At 33.9% G+C, this 10,655-nt stretch overlaps 1 protein-coding gene across 3 annotated transcripts; it reads left to right on the top strand.

The window, feature by feature from the left end:
* The first annotated feature begins 1,571 nt into the window (after window positions 1-1,571).
* LOC131040986 (uncharacterized) lies at window positions 1,572-5,257 on the top strand. 3 transcript variants are annotated; one of them, XM_057973959.2, is made up of 2 exons: window positions 1,572-1,735; window positions 4,736-5,257. In XM_057973959.2, the coding sequence occupies exons 1-2, from the start codon at window positions 1,710-1,712 to the stop codon at window positions 5,112-5,114; spliced, it is 405 nt and encodes a 134-aa protein (XP_057829942.2). In that variant the 5' UTR covers window positions 1,572-1,709; the 3' UTR covers window positions 5,115-5,257. The 3 variants fall into 3 exon arrangements, with proteins under 3 accessions (XP_057829942.2, XP_057829940.2, XP_057829941.2); XM_057973957.2 differs by having other exon boundaries at window positions 4,637-5,257; XM_057973958.2 differs by having other exon boundaries at window positions 1,575-3,126; window positions 4,637-5,257.
* Window positions 5,258-10,655: the final 5,398 nt, after the last annotated feature.

The raw sequence follows: 10,655 nt of genomic DNA, 5'->3' as shown, positions 1-10,655 counted from the left end.
TCTTGACTAATACATGCTCCTAGTGGATTGCCATCCATAATGGCCAATGGTGCCAAGTCGAGCTACAAAACATTGCTTAAGCCAACAAAAAAATGTGTTGTTTGAAGATATTGCAATAAACACAGGGAAAAAAGCCAAGGTAGACAACAAGTTGCTTACTAGGGTAGAGGAGGCCAAAGCCCTCCTCCATAGCATTTAGAGAACTCTTGTGATAGGGTTCCAATTCTTCGATCGTTGACTCCACCTATTCTCTCTCCAATTTATTTATTTTTATAGGGGACTTTTTGTTTCTCTAAAATATTTTACTTTCACCTCCACTTGCCTCCAATTATATTTATTAACTTATGTTTCATAAAAGTCGTCAATTTTAAATCTCCATTCAATGAAGTTTAGAAAAAAAAAGAATTGAATTGATTAATCTATTTTCATAAAACTAAAACATAGAATAATAAATTATTTAAAAACTAAAAGTGAAATCTAATGTAGCTCACACTACAAAAACGATATTTTAAAGAAAATAATTTTAATAAACAACACTTCGAATCAATCCAACTACCCAAGAAATCTCTCTGATTATATAGTGAATGTAAAGTGTTTAACAATAACAATTAAATGCTCTCCAAAATCTTTGTCATATTCATAATGTTGGAAGGGTTCACGAAATGGAAGGGTGTTCATAATTTTCATGACAAAGTGACTATTATTGATTTCACTTATTTCCTTTATGTCTTGACAGACAATATATCTATATTGCCAATTGCATTTGTTTAGCATTTAATCATGATATCAAGAATTTTTATTTTTATTTTAATCATAATTATAAAATATGATTCAATTATTAATTTAAGAAAATTATCATATAATTAAATTAAAAGTGATACTTTTGTATTTTTTAGAGTATAATCTAAATATTATTATTAACTCTTAATATATAAATGTGCAAATCTGTTTGTTACTTGATAGTTATAAAAATCTCATCACAATTTTATGAACATAAATAAAATTGATAGAAATTTATTACTTTTATAAGATTTTAACTTATTTAATATAAATTGATTTTATATTATATTCTACTAAATATTTTCACTAACATAATATATTCCTCTAATAAAAACAAGTAATATTTTTTATCCAATAGAAATTGTGTAGGTAGCTTACTTTTAATACTATCAACTCTAACATTCTTAATGATCATAGAAGATAAAGGTGTAGGAAGCTTGTATTCTTAATGATCATAGAAGATAAAGGTGTAGGAAGCTTGTATTAATGAAAGCAGGCTAAGATCGGGGCTTGTATTAATTCTTCATGAGACTGCCTCTTCCTTAAAAATAGAGCTTAAGCCTTTCTCATGCAACCCTCACTAAGAAAAACTAAGGGAAAACAATAACGGTTCATTATAAGATATATTTGTTTCTTTAATGCTATTTTGTTATAAAATTGTGATTTTTATTTAAGATTTTTTTTTTTTCAACTTAGTAATCAATAACATGACATTTTGAAGCGAGTTTAGCGGCGTCCCTAAGAATTTTAATGATAACATTTGTGACTAGAATGCCTTTTAACAAATATAGCATTGCAAGGCAAGCAGATCAATTGTCTAGAATGCGAGGACTTGAGAAATGTTTTCAGGAATACAAGATAGTGTTAAAAGGGCAAGTCATACCACATAATGTTAAGAATGCTTTTGGATTCAATACTGCCAAACCTGTATGTCGGACCAAGCCTCTTTAGCGCAGTTAAGTACTAAGCAATTGTTTTTTAAAACCCTAGCTCTGGCTCGTTGTGTTTTGTGCTTATTCAAGCGTTCATGTTTTTGGGGTTTGCTTCTTCATGTGTCTCATGCATTCATCGTTCTTGCTTTCATTGCCTACATGTGCTCATCATTTGCTCACTCTCTTTTTTGGTGTTCTTCTCATTGTGACGATTCTAGGTATGTTTGAGAAATACTATGCCCAAACATGGGCCAGAGCAACAAGACTAATCAAACATAATCAACACTTTTTTTTTTTTTCTGAAATGACTTGGAAATGACAGAGAGCTGGTCCCAGAGTAGTGAATTGAGCTTATTCTCCGTCTTTGAATCAGGGCTAGTGGACCCTTCTTGCAACTGTAGCTAACTCTAAAACATCCCACACCGTCTATCTTAGATCCAATACTTACAGCCATTCAAGGTGCAATTGCATATGGAATATCAGTAGCCCTGACTTCAAGGGCAGTAGCAGCTCCAATTCTTTTCACCAAATCAGTATCGTTCTCGTCCATATCTGGGGTTGGATTCATTTTGGGCATGTCATCAATTCCTTCAAGTTTCTTTGTCTATAGAATTGGTTTAAAGTTTTAGTGTACATCTCGTATATTTCTCAATAAGTATTTTTTTGTTCTTGTAAACTAACGCACCATCTCTTCATCCACCTGTTGTTTTGTTTCATCAAAGTGTCCTTTTCTCCATTCAATTCTTCACCCACTACTATTCTTGGCCATCTTCTATTCTACATGCCTTACTTTTTCTTCAAATATCCCAATAGTTGGATCATAGTTGTTGCTGCTTAAGGAATGTTGCATGTTTCTGCCAGTAAGATCTCATAGCTGACTGCAGACGATTGTGATTAAACCTTTTTTGTGTTCTTTCTAGTTGTCTCCATTTTAAACCGAAGGTGTTGCTGCCCCAAAGCTCATACCCACAAAGCACTACTGGCATAACAAGTTACCCAAACAATATCCTAATGGTCTTCCAATCCTACAATTTTGCATGCCTACATCTATTTTGTAGTGCATACAATGCTTTCTGGCTCCTCGAATATTCTTTTTACCATGATGTTAAGTGTGCAGATTTGCTCGCTATGAAAATTTAGATCATATTTGTATTCTAGCACTACCTTAGCTCTCCGTAAAAGATAAATTCTGTTTGCTCTTTCTCCTCTCGCAGAATGAAGACTAAGATCTTTCATTTTGTTGATATTTACTTGCATCTCTGCTCCATTGCAAAAGAGTTGAAGGGTCTTCAGATGTTCCTTCCAGCTGCCTGCTGTTTGTGCAAATGGAAAATTGTCAAAAATTTATTCAGAATTTTTTCATATAAAATTCACATGAGGATATATGGATTGCCAAAAGATGCATGCATTAATAGTAAGTCCTTTGCTTTCATTTACACTTTTCTATAATTCTGATATACTTTTGAATAAGAATGCAAATTGACTTTCCAACATTAAGAAGCTCTCTGATCATTGATTCCATTTGAAATTTTATTAGTGCCATTGAGTTAATAATGTAATCAACTTATGTAAAATAGCTATGTTTTTTTTTTTTGGTTGTTGGTGAACCTTGGATAAGGTTAGGCACTTTCTTATGATTTCACACTTAGATAATTCTCGAGTTTATAAGCCTCCTTAAATTTGGGTCAGGTTAGCATGTTTACCATACCACAACCTACCATGCAACATATTTGCTGAATGTAACAGTATTCTGTGCATTAGGAGGATTTGAAATTGGATTACAGTTTAGAATTTACCCATCTGCTATTACACCACAACCTCTCTGGGTAGAATCTCTACATTCAACTTTCCCACTATCCTCCATTTTATTTTATGTCATTTTTTTATAACATAGGCACACACTTTTTTAATTTTGATCCCATCCAGCGAAAGCTATAAGTTTCTCGTTTCCTTTTCTTTAGATCTTTTTCTGGGACATTCAAATTCAAAAGACCCTCAGACACAAGGGTTCACCAGCCAGCGTTTAAGCTTGGATTTTTTGCATGGTGACAGCCTGCTTCAGTCACTAGATGGAGACCAAAGCCCAATGCACATTTTAGTTAATAAACTATTCTAGGACAATGGGAGTACCTTATTCGTTAAAACTCGAAAATAAGTGACAGAGAGCCTAACACATCTTCAATATCATCAACGCCTTGAGGAAATGTACTATGAAAAACATATAAAGGAGATGTCCCCAAATCTCCATACATAGCTCCAAGGCTCTGAAATGCCAGCCTTAGAACAGTCATAGGTTTTAGCTTATGAAGAATAAACAAAGGAAAATTGAAGACAATTAAACAAGTTTCCTCCAAAAGTTATGAAACAAGGTTATCAACAATCTCAGTTCTCATTCTGTTATTATGTAACAATGCAAAGTTTTTTATTTAAGTGCTAAATGCCATCCACTAGATATATTCCCAAAACATTTTGATCTTATATATACCGTAATAAATCTCTCTCCATTTTCTTTGAAGTAGTACAGACTTCGAAATGGCATATTATAAAATGGTAATGAAAAGTAAGAGTGCTTTCTTTTCTGAGCCATAGCCTATCGTCTCAAAGCGAATTCAAGATTTTAACAAGACACATTAGAACAAAGCCCCAGAGAAACATGTAACATGTAAGTATTTCAATTATGCTTTTAAGGTTTCCAACTTCAATCTGGATTGTTCGCATATTGAAGATGCAATTCGGTCTATCATTGGTAATGAATGGCTACAGTGTAACTCTTCTGCCTTGTATTCGGAAATTGCTTCTCGGTTTCATCACATTGTTATGGATTTATTGCTTGATAGTTCTATGGTTCGATTCATTGCTGATTAATATGTGCATCCTTCTATCTATAATGATGAAATGCTTGAATACTTGTTGAAATCTCGTAGGCTGGAGCTTGGGACCCTTCCCATTGCTGGTTTTATCAGTTTTTCTAAATTCATGGCTAATAATAGTCTATGTGATTGCGAGCTGCTGTGTTCTGTTAGGTCTGGTGTACTGGATGGCTCCATTCGGGATCCTGTTAAATATTTTAGTAAGCTGCTTGAAGTTGAAGACATTGCTCCTTATCTTGTATCTTCTGCTCTGGACCGGTTCATGGGGCGTTACACTCTTATGGGACATCCTCAGTGTTGTGAAGGCATGGACCTTATGGCTGTTCCTCCACTGCAGGCCGTTGACCCTACTGAAGATGAGCCTCTGCTATCTCCTTCTCTTGTGGCTGGTGGCCCTCAGATCGATCCTCCTGTTGATTCGGCTTGGGTGGTCTCTCAACATTTTTGTCTGGAGGATGTAAATGATGCTGTTCAACCTCTTGTGTCCTCCCCTCCGAACATTGGCTCTTGCAGCTATTTTTATGATATATAGCTTTACATATGTCTCTCATGACAATTTTTGTATCAAGTTTTTATCGCTGGCTTGTCCAGCTTGAGGGTGGTGGGTGGTTCATCTTTATATGTGAAAATATTGCCTTTATGGCTGCGACTTATACATTAGACTTGTTACTTGTATCCTGATAGATCTTTGGTTCTCAGATGCAACTTTTTGTCAACTTTTATTTAATTAATATAAACTGTTTAGTGACCATGGTCACTTTTATAAAAAAAGAAAAGAAAAAAGAAATAGACATACCGCTAGTACACTGTCCTCAAAAGATATCCAACTCCTTACATTGGTTCAAATCTTGGTGTGCAGAACAGCATAGATTCATCCCAAACTGTTTTCATTTAAATTTTTTCCAAGGTGAAGTATTATCTAGCATCCCAATTCCTCACACAGTTCAAATTCAAGAAACATAGAAAGTTGTGCATTTAGTCGAGAAAGGCATCCAAAATCCTCACTAGGTACCATCTAAAAAAAACGTGTAGAACAAAATCTATTCAGGTATGGAGCCATCCTTAGGGTGTGCCTATTCATGTGGGAACCTATTAGATGTTTCAATCCAACTATGGAGGTATCACTTTGCTATGGATAAACTTCAATGACCTCATGCTGTTGTTACTAGGAAGGAATTTTGAGAGAAATCTTTGCAAGGAATGTACACAGTTCAAAAGGTCATATCAGACTGATTTGTTAACTTTGGATCCAACAATAATATTGGTGCTCCATCGATGCCAGAACTCCAGACTCTTTGAAAATATTTTAAAAGGTTTGTCCTATTGTAAATGCAAGTACCTTAAAATGCTACATAAGCCCTGACAAGTGGTACTCCAGACTCTTTGAAAATATTTTAAAAGGTTTGTCCTATTGTAAATGCAAGTACCTTAAAATGCTACATAAGCCCTGACAAGTGTACCAGACAAAAATATTAAAACCAAAAATGAGAAGAGGATTTTAGAATTTTTTAAGGAAAGTATGTCAACAGTCCACGGACCAAACATCAATGTTGAGGATGAGAAGATGCTCCATCCAGTCGATTTTGAAAGAAACTTCAGTACAACACCAAGGACTTCACTATCTAAGAGCTTCAGCTAAATGCAGCAATTTTACTTATTTCTTCCACCCTTTTCTTTCAGCAGTGGAATCTTTTTCCAACTGAAACATAACCCTCCTGCCCCACCAGAAAATCCAATTATTCCCTTCACCCTTGCTTCCTCCAATACACTCTAGCAGCCACTCAACACCTCTTCCCTCACTTTCCCCTCTTTCAAACCACCATATCCCCACTCCTTTGGGATACTGGAAATCCCCTTTCCCGGGCTCTTTACCAAATCTTCTCAAACAACCTCCCACCCAAACACGAGGGAGACCTTGTCATTGTATCGACTGCTGAATTGTCCAAAGAAATCCCAGTTTTTATCAAACACATAAAAGCCATGGACCTCCCTAATTGGAGACTTCTCATAATGTCTTCCTCAGTTTCATCAAACAACACAATCAAAGCATTCTGGGCTTCAGAAGAAGGTGTTCAAACTCAAATGGAATGCCTTGTATGTTTTTCTCACAATTTCAATTTTCTCAACAACAGGAACAAAGCAATTGAATACCTGCATATCATAGAGAAAAAGGCTCTTGATGTTATGCATTAGAATTTCTAGGCCTCTAAATGCTATGCGCTTCCTGAGTCCCCTCATCATTCTACCATGATTGGTCATATCACCACCCCTTATCTTTATAATTAAACTTGAATTCACTACAAGGTTGAGTGATCAGTTACTTCTGGAGCAAGCAACATTGGCAGTCTTCCCAGCCTCTTTCAAACTCCTATTGGTGAAATGAATGCCTAATTTACAAGAAGTAGAACCTTTTTTGATAACATTTCTCTATTATTCATTATGTAAACCATTTTAATAGTTATGTTTTACACTACTTGATTGGCCTTTCTAGTACCTGCTATTGCAACTATGTTGTGTGATTGCTGAAAATGTGATGTCTAGTCGCTCTCTAGTATGATCTAAGGGTAATATCTTCCTCAATTTAGCTTGATATATCTGACACTCTTTGGTTCCTTAACTTTTTTTACTATTGAAAGGCAAATGCTTTTTCTAATATGCTCGTCTCAGTAGGTAATATAATTTTTTATTATAAAAAGAAGAAAAAAAAACACAAAGGATTTGGCACATAAAAGATTGGTTGATTTTTAATGCAAAAATACTGATTGTATGACATGGATTAGAATGTGTAAATCAGGAATATGGCATCACAACACTATCTTTTGCTACCCAAGCAAGGATCTTGTGTCACAACCCTCCTTTATCACCTTTGGATTTAAAATACAAATTCTATTATATTTTTTTGATAAACTATTTAAATGATTGAATGAATATTATAAAAGGATAAAATAATATAACACACACACACACACACGGAAAATATACATTTTTCTTAATTATTTATTTAGTTTTCCCCATCCAATTATGGCACATGTTGTAGGAAGAATAAGAAGCTTCTAGAGGATTCTCCACCATCTTGCATGTAACTCCTCCCACTAAGTCTAATCAATTTGCATGAAGTCCAAAATTGGGAAAGAATCTCCTTTTTTTAATTAAAATTATAGATAGTGGAATAGAGGGATTTTTCTTATAAATGATATGCAAGTTTTCAAAGATGGGAGTTGGTTAGTCCATAGAGAAATTCTTTTTATAGTCATATTTCATTTTTGAAAATAGCTAAGATTGCTTTGGAGGATTTCTTTCAAGTTTGAAGGATCAAGGGAGGCTAATTGAAGGATTTATAGGGGATTCTACATCAATTGCAAGCATCCAGGTTCTTTTTATTTAGTTTTATTTTATTTTGAATCATGCATCTTGTTCTTGTTGCGAATTAGAATTAGATCAATTGTTTCAATATTTTGATAGGAATTAGATCAATTTGTTTTTCTTGATAAGAATTAGATCAATTTCTCGCTGAAGAACTAGATTAGATCCATCTTTATTTCCTCCCTCTAAATTCATCTCTCTGGTTTTTCAAATAGAAATCTGAATCTCATCCTTCCTCTGTGATATTCTCATTTGATTCCATTATCTAGTTATATATTTCTCTGTAAAAATTAGTTGAAATGAAAGGATAGATTTTCGCTGTGATTATTTCCTCTGTGATATTCTCATTCGATTCCATTATCTAGTTATATATTTCTCTGTAAAAATTAGTTGAAATGAAAGGATAGATTTCGCTCTGAATAATCCTCTGTGATATTCTCATTTGATTTCATTATCTGGTTATATAAATTCTTTGTGAAAATTAGTTGAGAGTAAGGATAGATTTCACTGCGATTATTTCCTCTTTGATTATTCTAAATTTCTCTCTGTAATTATTTTAAATCTCTGTGATTATTTTTAATCTCTGTGAATATTTCCTCTATGGTAAACTCCCTCCCTATGATTATTTTTTAATCTCCCTATGAGTTGAACAAATACCTCATTGTGAATATCAGATGAATAAATCCTCCTGTGAACACTGGAAATGAATCCTGGAAATAACTGTGAAGTATGGAAATAAACTCCCTCCCTGTGATGGCTGGATAAAGCTCTCTCTCTCTCTCTCTCCCTCTATAAATGATAAACACCTGTTTACTGTGATAATCAATAAAAAAAAAAACAATTATTTGATCATCTATTTTTATTCTTACTTTCATAAATAAATCTCTTTTATTTTCTTTTAAGTAAGGAAATATGAAACCATATATATATATATATATATATATATATAAAGTTATTTCGAATGTTAACGTATATATATTGATGTCACATTATAAATATAATAAACTGCATTAAATGTCAACATATATTAATGTTCGGCTCGGTCTTCGAAAACGTTCGAAGGCACGCAGACCTCAATATATATACGTTAACATTCGAAATAACTTTATATATATATATATATATATATATATATATATATATATATATATATATATATATATATATATATATATATATATATATATATATATTGATGTCACATTATAAATATAATAAACTGCATTAAATGTCAACATATATTAATGTTCGGCTCGGTCTTCGAAAACGTTCGAAGGCACGTAGGGCGGCGATATTGAAACCGTCGAGGGTAGCGGTACCCCCCACTACCCTGCGGTCACTATAAGTGGCCACAGGGGAGTGGAGGGGACCACGAGGCCCCCTCAACCCTGCGGGTCTGCACATGCAGGACCGCAGGGGGGTGATGGGACCCATGGTCCCCACTCCCCCCCATTTGCAAAGAAAACATTAATTCATTATTTATTTTTTTTGTTTTGTAAATAGTTTTTTTTTTAATCTTTTAATTTGTAAATTAGAAATTTTTAGTAATTACTTTGAGATTAAAGTTAATTGCTTAGATTTTTTTTTAATTTTTAATTGTTAAACTTAGAAAATATTAAATTCCTTCCTTAGTATAAATTTTAGGAAAGTATATAAATATTGGGGATTATTCATGATTAAAGTATCCTTGGAAAATTTTATATTCGTGAATTATAATGGACCAATTCTTTAACTAGAATCATTCATTCCATATAAGATCCATTTGGCACTTAGTTGGCCTTTAGCAACTAATTCACATTAATATAATTTGAATCGAATGCCTAAACTAATCACTAATTTTTGATTGGTTAATTATGCACGCAAGTTACACTATTCTTATATCATGCAAATTTCTTATAGATTAACTACATTTATTTGATGATATCATGCAAGTACACATGTAATTATTAATATGCAAGTTTTTCGTAACCAAGTTATATTTCAATCATCAAGTAGTTATTTCAATCAATTAGAAATTATGCTCGTTCAATTAGTAATTGTTTTCAAGCATGATGTTTTCATGGCTTCTTAGTTAGAAAACTACATAAAGGAAGATGGAAACCTAAACCTAGTAGCGTTCGGTATATACGGTGCCTCTGGGTCACGCTTACGGGTAATGCCGTCATGTTGAACTACTGCACTTAATGCCTAATAAAGCTACATCAACGACGTATGTGGCATTGTCCCTATAAATCGTCGGGGAGTAATAAGGGACACTTGGAAGTTAAAATCCAAGGGGCAGGTAATTCCCCTTGGATTGATAATCTAATAAGATAATTTTTAAATGATTTTTCATCCGTTGAGAGAAACCATAGTAAACCCCTTTTAGGGTTGGATAAGTAAAATGCTTTTATGAAATTGATTTTTAATCTTGAAGGGGTATTGGTGATTGACAATTTGGCCAAGGGTGACGCTCATGATAGGTGTTAGGATGTAGTTGTTAGGCCACAAACAATAGGCCATCTTGAGCCTTTGTTTAAGTGCTACCATCGTGGGTAGCAACCGCAGAGAAACTGTCTGGGACATTGACCCTAGAAAGGGTTGCGTACCCACTAATCAGTTTACATCAAACCATAGAATAGAAAATAGAACTACATACTTTACGCCTTGATCCCGTGCCGAAGCGGGTATGTAGGCAGTCTTGGGATGGAGTTGTTCCTTGTACTCAGGC

The sequence above is a fragment of the Cryptomeria japonica genome, chromosome 4, assembly GCF_030272615.1.
Source record: "Cryptomeria japonica chromosome 4, Sugi_1.0, whole genome shotgun sequence".
Classification (NCBI taxonomy): Eukaryota; Viridiplantae; Streptophyta; class Pinopsida; order Cupressales; family Cupressaceae; genus Cryptomeria; species Cryptomeria japonica.
The sequence above is the reverse complement of the archived record's forward strand: the minus strand, read 5'-3'. Positions and strand labels throughout refer to the sequence as shown.

Bases quoted from the DNA above. Each gene is read 5' to 3' on its own strand.
- LOC131040986 (XM_057973957.2), top strand. From the start codon at position 1,710: ATGTCGGACCAAGCCTCTTTAGCGCA. The intron at 1,736-4,636 runs GTTAAGTACTAA...GAAATCTCGTAG, and splicing joins GACCAAGCCTCTTTAGCGCA to GCTGGAGCTTGGGACCCTTC.